This window comes from Lytechinus pictus, chromosome 16 (assembly GCF_037042905.1).
Source record: "Lytechinus pictus isolate F3 Inbred chromosome 16, Lp3.0, whole genome shotgun sequence".
NCBI classification, from domain to species: domain Eukaryota; kingdom Metazoa; phylum Echinodermata; class Echinoidea; order Temnopleuroida; family Toxopneustidae; genus Lytechinus; species Lytechinus pictus.
The window spans coordinates 12747976-12764497 of NC_087260.1; the positions used below are offsets into that span (position 1 = coordinate 12747976).

General features: G+C 38.2%; 1 protein-coding gene across 1 annotated transcript; it reads left to right on the plus strand.

The window, feature by feature from the left end:
- Positions 1-9823: 9823 nt before the first annotated feature.
- LOC129278804 (slit homolog 1 protein-like) lies at positions 9824-11473 on the plus strand. The gene has a single exon (XM_054914939.2). The coding sequence runs from the start codon at positions 9824-9826 to the stop codon at positions 11471-11473; it is 1650 nt and encodes a 549-aa protein (XP_054770914.2).
- Positions 11474-16522: the final 5049 nt, after the last annotated feature.

A 16522-nucleotide genomic window follows, 5' to 3' on the forward strand; every position in this document is an offset into this window, starting at 1 on the left:
TGTTTCCAGGGTTGAGAGGGGATGGAAATTCAGAATGACATGTATTTAGGTTATGGGCACATCTCCTATCTACCCTCAATGGGGATAGGGTGCTAGGCACCTAATTTTAATTCAGGGAAATGAGGGAATTGATGTCAATGATCAATTTAAGTGGAAGATCGAATTTTCGTTTAGATGAGTTCACAAAAGGATAAAAAGTTCTGAAACAAGATCGAGAGGGAGAGAGAGGAAGGGAATGATAGGGAGAGAGAAGGGGAGGGGGCAATTTCAAATAGAGAGAGAGGGGGAGAGAGAAAGCAAGAAAGAGAGGGAATTACAAGTGATATAAAGATGTTAGGATATTAGAATCCTTTATTTCGTATTGGAATATTGATCTGATAGCCTTATTCTTCATTAAATTTCCTTTGAGCACAGGGCGAGTGACAAAAATAATGGCAAACAAAACACAAAGCTATTCCTACCTAAAATAATTTATTGAAGTCTTTCTACACATATTGACTAACTTCTCGAGAGTGGACGGGGGGGGGGGAGCGGAACACTGTTATTGCAAGGTGAATATCATGCTCGTACATGGACTTTCAAATTGGATGGTAAACAAGTAATCATCTCATCTCGGACGTTGGAAATTACTCCTAAAATTGTCCTGCGTCCGTCCCGTACTAAACATGTGACTCTCGATAGCTGCGAACGGGTTTTGGAATTGACGGGAGGCCCTAATGATTTTGCCTTTAGTAGCTCCCCTGTATGACCCGATGGGTCTTGTCAGTCAGTCAGTTGGATCACTTGTAACAGCTGACGATGTTTAAAAATCCGTTAATAAAACCTCAACGGTTTGATTAAGAGAGAACTTTCCTTTTGTCTTCATGGTAACAGGGTGACAGGGGCGGATCCACCTTTCGCCAATGGGGGGGGGGGTCCGAAAAAAAATTCCACCCGTATTTTCCCTCAATCGGCCGCTCAAAGTTGATTTTTGTGTCTTTCTTTGAAGAAGTAGTCATAACAGTCACACCGACAGTCACTTCTTTAGCTTAATTTTTTTTATATAAAACAATATAAATATATAGTCATCTCATAAGCCTATTTAAATAGTGCGAGCACTAGCTCATTTTTTAAAATTTCATGTAGGCCTATTTTGTCCTGAAAAAATGAGCAATCTGGGCAATGTTTGTGATCCTGATCAAGATGCGTATGTAACTAAATAATTACTGCGAGCGCGAAGCGCGAGCAGAAATTTTGAAAATACGTTCTGACCTGATCAAAAAGGGACCTGTTAAGGACTGTTTGCAGTTTTTTGTTTTGTAATAATATTTATTAATCATTCAGTTCAAAGTAATGGTACATTGTAAAATATTACAAATCAATATTAACAAAACACTGTTCACAAAAGACAAATAATCATCCATAATACAAATAATCGTTCGAGAGCTCACTCCCCACACACGCCCATAAAAGAACGAAATCGCTCTCACACCCAAGCCCCCCCCCCCACACACACAGACAAGACACACACAAAATTAGACAATACAAAACAAAACAAAAAAAGAGAAAGAAAGGAGATAAGTAACATGTAAAGTAAAGAAAAGAGGACAGTTTATAGTGACAGACAGACCAGCCACCCCCGCACGTGTGCAAACCGGGTAAAGCCATCCCTTCCTCATCCTACTTGCTTTTTAGGTGTTCCCACTTTTTATAGTGCTGTGTTAATGTTTTTCGCTCTATAGCAATTTTCTTTTCTTCTTCTTTACTTTTAAAAAGCTTTACTTGTATCTCTTCAGCAGTTGGTAGTTTATGATCCCCCCTTCCGTGATATATTAAAAATTTGATAAGTAAAATGATATGATTTAATAATTGTTTATTTTCTGTTGTCTCTTCTAATCCAACATGGATATCCTTCCACTGTAAGCTTTTAAGAATCGGAAATTTTAATATATATTGCTACACAATTTCCACAATACTTTAACCATTTCACATTCGTAAAAAATATGTCTATAGGTTTCTTCATCTTTACCGCAAAAAGAACATTCATTACTCGATACAAATCGAAACCTATATAAATGGTGGTTAACAAAGATAATATTGTATAATAATTTATATTGAAACTCTCTTAACTTATTATCTAATGTGCAAAATCTTGGACGATAAAATACTTTTTCAATTTCTTTTTCAGACATGTTATATGACGATTCGAGATTGTAAAAACTGACAGGAGTGTCGGAAATCTTGTTTATACATGATCTATACAGCTGTTTTGAACAAACTGACTCAAACTGGAAAATATTTTTAAAGAAAATAAATTCAATCTTCAAACCATCAACTAAGGTATTATTTTTTAATTCGACTTTCCATTCTACAGGAACATGTGCAAATATTTCATTAATTGTTACTATTTCGTCGTCATTTACACCCATAGATCTAAAATAAGTATTTGATTTAAGTTCACCATGTTCATCTACAATATGGTGCAATTTGTATGTGTTTTTTAAGAAAATATTTTCATGAAAATACGCTTTTCCTTCATTTTCAATATACCTGTTATTGAAAAAAATTTCATTTCTTTTATTACTTATGTCCTTTTTGATGAACACAGTTATATCAAACCAAATACTTAACATTTCCTGGTAGTACTTTGGAATTTTTATATTGATCATATCAGGTGTAAAATTACAGTAAAAAATTAAATTACCACCTAACGGTCTTAGCAGAAATTTGAAATATTTTTTCCATTTCAGTTTGCCATAAAAACGATACATATTTCAACTATCAAATAATGCCAGCGCGGAGTGCGAGCTGAAACATTTTGACATTCCGACCTAAAAAAAATAGACATTCTGAGCACCTTTTGTAATCATGAACAGGATAGGTATATAGGCCTAACTAAACAATGCGAGCTGAGAAAAAGAGATTTAGATCTAAAAACGGGACACTATATTCATGTTTTGTAAATCATGAAAAGGAAGGGTAATTGGGTATCTTCTTACACAAATAATGCGAGCGCAAAGCGCGAGCAGAAAAGTTTTGATATTGTGATCTGAAAGTAAATAGTTTTTATGCACATTTTAAATAAAGAACTGCGTATCTCAACAAACATGCACGCACGTATTTTAGATTTAGAATATGGGCATTCTTAAATACATGTTCTTTTAAAAAAAATCAGTAATGCGAGCGCAAAGCGCGAGCTGAAAATATTTCATATTCTGATCTGAAAAGGTTCAATTTAAGCGCTATTTCAAACACTATGAAGGAAAATTGTGAAGTGGATATGGATCGTGCTTCAATAAATAGCGAGCGGGATCAAAGCGCAAGCTGATATATTTTTTGTTATTATTTTGATTTCGAACCGGGGCATTCTAAAGACACTTTGTCATCATCTGACTTTCTTGCTATTCCTCTTCCTAAGCGCGAGGTATATTCCATTCTGAAAAAAGGACAATTTAGTTATAAGGAATTTATGAAAATGTTACCTATTAGCCTAATGAGAGCGCGAAATTTATTGATATTAATGCTTGAAAACTGGAATTTTTAAGCACTTTTGTTGTAATTATGAATAAGATGCATGTGTTAATATATTTTTAACAATTAATGCAAGCACAAATCGCGAGCCTAATTTTTTGATAAACTGCTATTAAAGGGGATTTTAAGTAGTTTGTTATATAATTAATATAGAGGTATAACTCACCAATCAAAACGCGAGCGCGCATTGCTAGCTGATATGTTTTGAAAATCAGACCTGAAAATTGATATTTTGAGAACTTTATGGAAAACGAAGAGAATATGTTTTTGACAAATCTAGTAATGTGAGCGCGCAGCGCGAGCTGAAAATGTTGATTCTCAGACCATAAAACGGAAGTTTTATAGAGCAATTTTTTAAATCAAACAAAAATAATGAAAGTTTGATGTTCGAGCTGAAATATGTTTTGTATATTGACTTCTAAACTTGAAACTTTGAACTCCATACCAGCCTATTCAGTTGAGCAAGATACGATTCTCATCGAACCTGCAATGCGAGCGCGAAGCGCGAGCGAAAAATTTATTTAGTACGTGACATAAAATATATATTTTCCGCTCACCTTATTTCATTTACTCGTCTTCCTCCTCTTTTTTTTCTTCTTCCCCCCTTTTTTTGCTCCGCCAATAGGGGGGGGGGGTGGGCCTCGGCCCCCTGGATCCGCCTATGGGTTAGCATAGCAGATAGCAGATACGCCATGATATATGCCCCAACTGGCCACCCATACTCAGATTCCCCGAGACAACCTCCTATCATCATTTGAAATACTTCTCTGGTCTAAATGAGCTTCGTCTGTCACTAGCTAGTCATCAGATACCTATCCAGTCATTGATACATGTTTGTCGAAGGCTCAAGGAAGGGTTATCCTCCGCTCATTCTGGCGGGGAGGGCCGGGGGAGACAGAGAGTGCAACTGAGGCCACTCAATCAGCACCAGAACTTTGGGTATTACTACAAGTGCCATTAGTGGAAAGTGAGCCAGCCATTTAAGCTCATTGTCGATGGGCCGGCGTCATTTTAGACTTGAGATCAGGGGCGTCGATCCATTTTTCAGATTGGGGGGGCAAAATCATGAATCAACTTTCCAAAGGCGCTCGATCACACAAAACAAACAGACTCAAACACACACACACACACATATGCCTATATGTATATATATGTATATATTTACACACACACACACACACACGCACATCTCACCAACAAATTAAATTTTAAAAAATAATAATAATAATAGATGCGAGCGCGAAGCGCGAGCTGAAAATTTTGATATTTTGATCTTAAAAAAAAAAGAGTTTAATTGACGTTTTTAATAAAGAACAAGAAATATATCCAACAAAAGATTATTGCAAATCAAAGTGGGAGTTCTTTTGAGGTATAGAACTGAAAACGGGACATTCTATTCACCTATTCAATCATGAAAAGTATGGGTTTTTGCTACAGAAATGATGTGAGCGCGAAGTGCGAGCTGAAATTTTTTTGTATTCTAATCTGAAAACCGGACATTTTGAGCACGATTTTAGATGAAGAACGAGTTGTGTATCTTAATCTCGCTTGCTGATTTCTGTGTAACATTACGATCTTATTTTATTTTTTGCACATGCGGAATTATTGGGGGGGGGGGGGGCAAAACGATATGTTTGCCCCCCCAATATTTTCATGGGTGGGGCGGTTGCCCCCCCCCCCCTGCCCCCCCCCCATGATCGACGCCTCTGCTTGAGATTGATGGTGGATGTGGTGGAAAAATGAGCTGGGGCGGCGCCACAGGAGAGGGGGGTAAGGGGATAATCGCCCCTATTAGTGGTGTACAAATGGGAAGGGGGGGCTTTGGGGCGCTTGCCCCCCCCAAAAAAAAAAAAAAAATTCATGACCAAGAATAGAGAAAGGGAAAGAAAAAGAAAGATAGAAGGGTGAAATATGAAAATATTTTCTGAATATTATGTAAAAATCTATCACAAAATTTGATTTTTGAAATAAAAATGTCAAAATTGCTCGCTCGCTTCTATCGCTTGCAACTATTATAAATTTTGTGCGATACGCCATTATCTCACACCCCCAAAATTGTTGGCTCACTGCGCTGGCTCCCTTAACTTTTTAAGTTGTGAAACAAGAAAATAAGATTAAAAGATACAAGAAAGTGGAAAAAAGAATACGGTATACATGTAAATGAAGAGTCTGGACCAAAAAGGCATAATCATAATAATTCCCATTATCATGCAGTTTGGAAAAAAATTATATTACGTCACCGCAATAGATCGTCTTACCCCCACCCTTAACTTCCTGATACCGCCCCTTGATCGGTGTGTGTGTGTGGGGGGGGGGGGGCAGTACAACAAACCATGCATTTTGCATGGGTCGAGCTTCGCAGTATCATACAATGTAAATTTATGTACGTATAACTTAAAGGCATTGATGACTTGATTAGACAATTAAAATTGCCCTGACTCCTTATAGAAACATTAGGGAGTATAATGATAGGGACGCATTTCTCATTAAAAAACAAATGTTTATCGTTATTTTGGAAACCAAAACATAGAATATAATATCATATATTCCATATAGGAAGCGGGACAATTTCCAAACATCTATTATACACAAAGTCAATTGCATGTAGGCGTACGTGTAAAATGAATGATTCCATTTTTTTTTTGGGGGGGGGGGTGGTATGCTAACGTTTACGTGAATAAGGAAGAAAAGAATTAAATAGAATGGCGTTTAGGAGAAGAGAGATGAAATAAATGCATTTTTCGATCGTTGAGATAATTAAAACATATTAACATGATTAAGGAAAACCTTGTATGTTTTATATGGAATTTATTTATCATGATATGAGTGTAGACAATATTATTTACATGGGGGGTTGTTTGTAATGTCCACGGCCTACTTCGCGGGAGCAAGGAACTGGTGCAAGAATAAACGAAAAAAAAAAGTGTTCATCAAAGACAAAATCATTCAAGCGAGGGAATGAAAAATTGAAAAACAAACAAATAAACAAACTGATGGATCCCGTGTACATGTTGAATATTTGTTTGAAAATATTCAAACAAAGGAGGCGGGTGAGGGGGGGGGGGATTCCCGTACTTTCCTTGCGAACAACAATGGACTATATTACACGTATAACTTTAATACTCTTTACTTCTTACCATACATACTATAAAATGGTTTGTTTTATCTCGTAAGCAAACCGAAACTATTACAAAATAAATATTGATTGCCCTGGTGACCACAAACCAAAGTTAAGAGTTTGAAAAGGATATAATTGCTTGGGATTATATTATTTAGATAAGGAAAGAAATATCGTAAGATGAAACTTTTACCGAACAATTTGAATCGGAAATCTTTGAATAGCCAGAAATAAACACGATTATTGTATCCTGAAAGTAGAATGGAAACTAAAAAGAAAAGAAATATACAATATAATACAGTGGGGGGAGGGGGCTGACCATGGAAAAAATCACAATCCTATGGTCATTTTTACGTTTTTGTACACGGTTTTGGAAAAAAAGTGAGGGGGGGGGGCTGAAGCCCCTCAGCCCTCCCCTTCCGCGGCCCCTGTAATAGAAGGAGTCATTGAGTAATAAAAGCGCATTTCACAGAACTTCGATTTAAGCAGTCACTCATTATTCATTTTACCGTATGCAGTTCCATTTGCATCTTGTCTGGTCAATGATATCTTAATTGTCTCGCTTCATTTGTAATATTTGGCATCTACTGAGATTGTTTCAGCAGAAGATTTGATGTATGCAGGTAAGAGAATATAAATCATCTGTATTGACATGACCTAGTGTTTCCATATTTTTCTTGTACCCCATATGATAAGAGATACAAGAAAATGATATTTGACTGTTGCCACATGTCAGAAGAAATAATAAAAATCTCAATGCTTGGAAATTGTCATATCATTTATTATCATGTGTCCAGAAATAGAAGTCATTCTTTGATTATTTCTATTTGCGGTTTTTATAGATTAGTTTTCTGTTGATTGATGTGTAGATTGAAATATTAAAAAGTGCAATTTTCATGGTTCACGCGAACTGTTTGCGCAGTCGAAATTCGGGGTGTTTTCCCGCCGTATCCCGCGGCAATCGAATCGTTTACGGGGCTCACATACATTTTTCGAAGGTTTAGCAAGGACGCAATTTATATTTAAAAAGTCCACCATTCGTATTTCTTTCAACAAAAGAGCGGATATCAATAATAAAAAACCTTCTGCATGAAATGATAATTCATCTCGCCATCTATCTAAGTCGATGGCACTTTAAACCTTGGAAAATGTGGAGAAGGTTCCAAATATTTAAAGGTGCACGGTCCCTGGATCCAGAGGGCGCTGTTGGACATACGTAAGCGCTGCGGATGACGTCAGCTCACGGATTCCTTTTATTTCCGTGCGTCAGCTACAGCTGCTCATTGAGACCACTGGTCTCTTCCCTTAGGGTAGAGATCAGTGATTGAGACCAACGTTATACGATGCGTACGCAGATCCTATGTTCCGATTGCCCAAACTCTGACGATTCTCAGTTTGCGTGAGCTTCGGCTGCTGTTCGAAGATATTGGCAGGTTGGGCTGCCTCCTTCTGCTGTGAGAGGTGACGTCAGCAGATTTTTGGGCCAATGCCGATGTAGCCAAAACGTTTTTGACATGTGTATTTGCATGTGTGCACGTACTGCGCGACTGGCTGATGATTGACAGCTACATGCAAAATCACGTCGATGATATTCGTAATGAAGATGGAGGCGAGTACAAACCACCAAAAGCGCATTTATGTCGCATAAAATACAATACGAATAATGGACTTTGCCATTTTCGGACATTTGCGTCTTTGAAAAACATTCATAAAACGTCCGTGAGTCCCTTGCATTTTGCTCGTAGTTCTCATAACATAAGTTCCGTGAATTAACTAGAAGCACACATTAAACACCATTTGACAATCTCAAATATGTAGAATGTTCCAAGGATCATAAGCAAAATATTCAGGTAAACTTCGCGTCTTGCGAGAGATATTCGGCAAACTTTCGTGGTCTGGCTGTGGATTTAATTTCCGCCAATCCCGCGAGCATCGTGCAAAACGTTTGAACCTAATCCTTCACAAAATGTTCTTGTGCCCCGTTATGCCCGTGAAAACCTCATTTTACAATTGTTCCTTGCTGTTTTCTCTTTTTCTTTACCATTCTTCATCATCATCCTCATCATCATTATCTTCTTCTTCTTTTACTTCTCCCTCTTTTACGTCTTTTACTTTTCCTTTTTCTTCTCTCCCTCTTCTTCCTCCTCCTCTTTCTTCTTCCCACATTCTTGCTCCCTCGCTTTCAACATTGCATTAGGACCATCCGTGGTAAATCTATCAGGAATCAGGATGTTCAATCTTCTGCCAATCACTCCCACCATTTTCTTCATTCTGGTATTCACGTCAACATTTAACCACGGGAAGGCTTCCGGTCTTTCGAAATCATGTGAACAGGATTGGAATCTGAAAATTGCTTATTGCTCAAACCTCCATCTCAGCTCAGTGCCCACCAATCTTGTACCAGATCTCAGAGAACTTTACTTCAGCGGAAACTTCCTTGGTAGGCTTAGAAACGATACCTTTCTAAACTACCCCAGTCTCAGGGTACTCAAATTAAGCAGTAATAACTTATCGGTGGTGGATCATGGCGCCTTCACACCTCTGAAGAACTTGGTGGAACTGGACATTGGATATAATACGTACCTACCTCCACTGAAAAAAAGTATGTTTGCCTCTAACACCTTTTCAACTTTGCTAGCCAGCTCTGCGAATATGGACTCATTTGGAGGCGACCTCCTTTCATGTTTTGCCCGAGATGCCATAGTGAATCTTCAAGAAAATAGTATTCGCCAGATAAATTGGACAAGTTATAATGCTTTATTCGACGTTCACCTGAATCAAAACAAATTTCGCCAGCTTTCAGATGAGAATTTTGTGGTAAACAGTAAAATCAATACATTGCAATTATCGGGAAATCCGGTAGAATACATCAGTCCCAGTTTTGTTTCTTCACTAAAAGTATCCGTTCTTTATTTAAGAGAGACCCGTCTGGCAGTATCAGAGTTTTCGAATTTCTTTTCCGGAGTCAAATTGTCACATTATATTCAGGAGATAGGATTGTCAGATTCCAGCCTTCAATTAATAGATCCAGGTTTCTTCTCCCCTCTAAAGGGAAAAAGTCTCCGAACACTTGACATTTCTTTAAGTAAGATTGCGAATGTCCAGAACAATTCATTTACAGGTTTAGATGGGTTGACTCAGCTTCTCCTGGACTCTAACTACCTGGGTAGTGTTGAACCAAGTTATTTTAACGGAATGGCAGCTCTAACCAAACTCTCCCTCGAAGAAAATAATATCAATGTCATCAACAGTCAAAATGAAAGCTGGGATCTATCACTTACCCATCTGAATATAGCTCGTAACCAGTTTAGGGAGATTAACAGCTCTGCATTCCAAGGACTCCGTACTCTCCGGTTCCTTGATTTAAGTGGAAATACCGAATTGCGTGTCATTGATGAAAACACCTTCGCCAATGTCCCGTTCCTCAAAATGCTAGATCTGTCAGGTACAGTTATAACTGATCTGCATGCAATACACCATCTTCCTTTCCTAACTAGCCTAATTCTACAATCGGGATATTGTCCCACTCACCTGATCCAACCAGGTAATCTTGGTAATGTAACGCCCTCTCTGGCTGAACTAAATTTAGTCGACGCTGAACTCTTTACAAGCAAGATATGGGATCCCAACAGCAAGACTTCTTCTTTTCTTGGCCTGTACAGGCTATCAAGGCTGGAGCTATCAAAGAATGCACTGTTTCCCCTGCCAGTAGGGCTCTTCAAAAATCTATCCAACCTTAACATTTTACGTTTAGATGATTGCAAGATCCATGAGCTGAAAATTGGTGTTTTGGATGATCTTAGAAATTTGTCCCAATTAGATTTAGCGAATAACCTATTTGTTTTTCTTCCTCGAGGTGTATTTGACAAGATTAAAAACTTGAAGGAACTGATACTTGATGGAAATCAATTATCATATCTTGATTCAAATCTCTTCAAGTCCAACATGGATCTTACTTACTTAGACATTTCAAATAATAATTTAGCGGGCGTGAACAAGAGCACGTTTGAATCCTTGGACAGACTTCGTGTCCTTAATCTGGCATATAACCCTTTGGTCTGCAACTGTGATCTTAAATGGCTACACAGTTGGTTGAAAGGATCAGTAGAGATTGTTAATTCATTAGATACCACCTGTCTCGATACTCCAGCCACCCTGGCGCCCTTCGGGGGAAAGCAACTGATCACCTTTGATCCAAGTAAAGCTTGCGCTGTGGACATCGCGCTATACTGTGGCCTTTCCGTAGTTGGTGTGACGCTTCTCCTAATGTTAGGTGTGGCATACTATCATCGATGGTGGATTGGGTATAAGTTATTCCTTCTCAAGCTCTGCTTCGTCGGGTACAATGAAATCCGTGAGGACGTCCCTCGAGGAAACTTCCTGTACGACATCGCCATCATGCTTCACGAAGACGACGAGGGATGGGTCGAGGAACACCTTCGGCCAGCTCTCGCTAAAAGACTCCCGGATTACGACCGCGTCGTTTGCGGTGATAACGAGCTCATGATTGGTATGCACTACCTCGACGCTGTCCACTATGCCGTCGAAAAGAGCTTTAAAACTATATTCGTCATTAGTCGTTCTGCTTTGCGGGACCAGTGGTATCTTCTGAAGTTCCGGACAGCTCTTGAGTACATCAACGACGTTGCAACAGAAAAGATGACTCTTCTCTTCGTTGAAGACATCGGTCATGAAGAGCTTCCTTTCCTGATTCGTTTATTCTTGAGCGATCATCGACCGTATCTCGTCTGGTCAGATAACGAAAGGGGTCAGCATTATTTATGGGAAGAATTGGTTAAAGTCGTCACGGTCAACCTCAGATGCAACAATCTGGTACCTCCGTGATACTGGTAACTGTATACGAATAGGGTATCTGAAGCATTCATTGAATGGATCGGCCCCGATACGATTATCATTGTCATACTGATGAATTTCATCGAAAAGGCAATTGTACACCCCACACCCACATAGTCACCCTCATAATTACTCACCCACACACACACCAGTGATCACCCAAACATTGTTGTAGTAGGTCCATGTCCAAACATTGAGGGAAATAAATGTCAGCCAGATATTATGGTTGTTTTAGTGTCTAGGAAAGTTTGGGGCTTTACGGGTTTTGTATTTATGCGGATGTGGGGTGTGTGTGTGTGCGTGTGCAAGGTGGGGAAAGGGGTACGTACCGCTTGGTAAATCTTCTACAAAATCTATTTTCTGTTACTGTTTCTGTTGAAGTTTCACTCCCGTATAGAACCCCGCTTTAGGCTTTCTCTCGTATTTTGCCTCCGATCCTCTCTCCCCATCTCGCCGACCTCGAACATTCTCTTGCTCTCTTTCAATCAAAGCGCCATGTTTCACATATGCTGAAATGAAAACTAATTAGATTGATGCTCACGTGACATGGTGGTGAAAAATCACACAAAAAAAGTCTCTTCCAGAGCTTATGAATGAAATTTGATTATCCTCTTGGCAGCTTTTTTTATTTTCATTATCAGACACTCGACAGACAAAACTCCGCCGTTTCCGGGTTACCCACTTGCTCCAAATTCTATCTTTTTGAAATTGAATTCAAAACACAGAATTTAATGTCCGGGTGGGCTCTGACTTAGTACAAATATAACTCCCTTCTTAATTGGAAAAGAAAGTCGTGAGGAAATGCATGACCCAGTCAACAAAACTATGTTCGGCATGTTTCCTGATGTCGGTTAATGGCAGAAGTTGTCCAAAATAGAAAATAATGATAAAAGCCATGAGATAGGAAAGCAATTGACAGCGAGGTCTTGAATTTTGATGCCCCTACAAGGATCTATTGTTATAAAATGCGATATCATTTTAGTAGACATGTATATGCGGTTGAGCTTACATCTTTACAATATGTTCAGAGTAAATCTAAACCTCTATGGAAAATGGTAGAAGACACAATTCTTTTTGTTTCTAAAGTACAGGTCTGTGTTAATGAAAATATAGTAATTTTAGGTTGGAATATACAAGAACCGAAATACTGGTTAATTAATATCATTTTGAATTTTACTCAATACACCATTTACAGAAATTATATTGAAACGAGTATGAAAAAAGGTTATTACTTTGTTAATGTAAATAGATTATGGATGAATTTGAAAATGAAACTGAGATGGTATTTAAGTTCAAAATATGTTACCAAAAATAAGAATACAAAAGAAATTGACAAATTGCTGGAACTCATTTATTGATTGATTAATTTGATTACTGTATATACTTTGTGATTTGTAAACTGTATTATAGAGATGTAAATAAAGTCCCTCGAAAGAGGTTTAAAGAGAAAAAAAAAATGTTCAGAGTAAATTTAATTTCCTGATGGAGGGTCTTAATATCAATTAAAGGGAAAGTTCATCCTGAAAAAAATTTTGTAGTAAAAATAGCAGAAAAAATGTTTAAAAATATTGCCGAAGGCTTGAGAAAAACCCATCAAAGAATAAAAGAGTTATTCGAATTTTGATTATTTGATTTGTGACATCATATGCGAGCACCTTTCCTACATATCGTATGGTAAAAAAAATCAATGAAATTTCATTGTCTCAGAAAATTGAAAATGTTTTTTTACCGTACCTATCAATAGACAAATCTTTTTAAACCCGTTTCTTAAAAAAAAAATAAGTCATCACGAACCATTAAACAATGCATTTTATGCATTATCGTGACATAACATATGGGCCAGCTGCTTGTTTATGACGTCACAAATCCCAAACTCGGAATTCTAATAACTTTTTTTAGTTTTTAATGGAACTTCCTCAAACCTTCACCAATATTTTTTATACATTATTTTCTGCTATTTTAACGACAAACTTTTCTTCATAGTGAACTTCCCCTTTAAGTACCACAAATAATCAGACCTGCTCATTAAACTTTATATCGTTATCCAATCTCTAAGGGAATCTTACGAGTTTGTTTGAGAACTTTAGAAAATATGTCTTCTTCTCCAGCAATATTTCGTCTTGCTGTTTGACTATACGGGCGTCGGAATTTACGATACTCTGGCTTTCCACTGGCACTTCCATTTACTTCCCCATGTGTGTTTTCGGTTTACTTCATCATAATATTCGTGTGTGGTTATTATATATGTTATATAATCTTCGCCTTTTTGCTCTTCCAACACTAGCTTATTGTTACTGATTATATCGTTTTGAATTGTACAAATATTTTTATCCAGTCTTTAGTTGCGCCGCATGTTTTTATATTTTTTCTTGATTGAAGGTATTGCAGTTGTAACGTAACTTGTATCTTGATTTCTGTACACATATGTGTGGAGCGTCGTGGCCCACTGGATTAGTCTCCGGACTTTGAAAAAGAGGGTCGTGGGCTCAAATCCCAGCCATGGCGTAATTCCTTCAGCAAGGAAACCATCCACAGTGTGCTGCACTCGACCCAGGTGAGGTGTTTATGGGTACCGGCAGGAAGTAATTCCTCATAAAGCTGTGTCCACCTGAATAGGTAGCCTAACTTAGCCGGGTAATAATAATAGCAGGGCCCGCTGGGAGAACAGTTTTCGGAACTGAAGTGGCTATCCCGGGTAAATATACCATTATTACTTTTCTTCATAATTTTGTTTGTTAGAACAATGGTCCATTGGCATTTGTATTGACTAAAGAAAAAAAATCATTCCTCATCAAATTAAGAAATTTCGAAAAAGGATAAATAATAGAAAAATAAAGATCTAAAGTATGAAAAACATGGGGGAAATGAACGATGTACCACAGGATTTCCATAATAAAAGGTACTCAACATCTTCAACATGTTCAAATATATGAAAGACGTAAATGAAAGGGCAAGCTATGACTTTTGCCATTTTATGAATTTATCTATATTTGAAAAAATAATGATATTCATAAATCTGCTTTGTTTATGTAAAACTGAGAACGATAGAGTATAAAAAATGCAAAGGAAATACATATATAATTAATGAACAAGACATATTGAAAATGTGCACATTTTCTTTCACGACATTTATATAGAAACATGTGTAAATTTGAACTTGTAAATAATAGGGTTTTTTGCAATCAAAACAATTGAAAATGCATATGCTGGTAAACCACGTGTTAAAGGGTTGATTGTATTGTTTTATGCAACAGGCTACAAATAAGTTTGGTCTAAAGGTTTCTGTGTGTACCAGCCATGTAGTAAAGAGACATGACTGTGTTATCATATAGATATTGTAGGATTTTCATAGTGATCGAATGTCCACGTTCGCGAATTTAACCATAGTGTTCAACGTAAAATTATGTTTACTAATTAATCAAGGTGTTTATATTTCAATCTTGGTCATTGTTTATTGTTTGGCAATTGTGTTAATATTTTTTTTTACATTGGTATGCTCGTTGTACGGTTTCAAAATCCTTTATCAGTTTATTTCGTCGAGCAGAAATTGAATTTGGCTACAAAGCAGTTCTAAATCTGATATTCCTTATTATTACCCATATCAGACATCTGAGCTGGTCTACAAAACTGTATTGCCCTAGATTTTCTGAATATCGGGAAAGGATATGTATATTGTTTGTATTTTGCTCTTTGGGCGTATTGACTTTGCATGCAGAGCTAGAGACGACTCAAAATATACCTTCTGAAGATGCGTATAATGTCATAATAAAGACAACACTGGATTCAGGCGCTTACAAGTACGTCATCATAATAAAGTGCAGAGCCCAGAACCCGTGTTAACATGACACAATAGAACTCTATTCTTAATAGAGATATCACAATTATTAGAAGTATCACAATTATCATGATTTTTGCTCCAGATATCTAATTTGGATGATAATAAAAATATTGACTGGCTCTTCTTTCGGGGAACATCAAATATATTGCCCTTAAAAGGTCCATACTGCCCACGTCTAAAGACTCAGGACAATATGATTCTTTTGCTGGCAATTGATGTTCCCCTCAGGCCAGTCAATGTTACATGCCCGGGGGGGCACTCGACCAAAAAAGTAGTAGGTGTGTGCCGCGGGCGAGACAAAAAACGAGGGCCTTGGAGCGGGCTTATTGTAAAAAGGAGGGTCCTCGGAACGGGCTTCGGAACTACAAATGTTTGTGAAAACGGGGGTCCTTGGAACGGGTCGCCTGCGTGCGAGTGCGTATGCAACCCTATGGAACGTGCATGCAGCTAGCCCGGCGGCACGACTGCCGGGCGGGCTAGCGCAGAGGCGATGGTCGGACAGGGAGCTGCGGCCGCTTTTCACCAAAATGGCGACCGGAACGGCGTAACGGAAAATATGCGAAGCTTTGGAGCGGATTTCTTTCTTCTTTTTTCTTGATAAGAAGAAAATGCTATGCTTTGGAGCGGCTTTTTTGTTCTTTATCTCAAAAAGACAAAAATTATATGCCTTGGAACGGAAATTTGAGTGTAAAAAAGGGGGTCCCCTCCGCGGCACATACCCACTATGCATTATATACTGAGTGCCCCCCCCCCCCCCGGGGTTACATGTTTATAAATATTCAATCGGCGTCATTATCCCCCTTTTTATTGTGCTGGTGAGGACAGCATGTCCAGCGACAAACTTAACAAGGGGCAGCGGCAGGGGACTGGTATAGCGGGGGGGGGGGGGGGAGGCGACCTGATAATTTCCTCAGATAAATTACAGGGGTAAGATTTACACAACCTATAACTAGTCTGCAGGCACAGACCCTGATTGAAACTTGAATCAACAAGTGAGTGTCCATGCAAAGACTAGCACATATAAAACTTGCTGGCCTTTAGTGCACACGAGGCATTATAGGCTGCACATTCAGACCCCTTACTCAAACGAAGGGTTTGCACAGCAGACTGACCTTTACCTCTCTTTGCTATGCTCCTCTTTCATGTCTTTCTTGAAGTATTTCTTCTTTTTATTCCTCCTCTTTCCCTTCTTTTCGGCTCCC

What these genes read in the sequence shown, in the direction of transcription:
- LOC129278804 (XM_054914939.2), top strand. Translation starts at nt 9,824, where the DNA reads ATGGCAGCTCTAACCAAACTCTCCCTCGAAGAAAATAATATCAATGTC.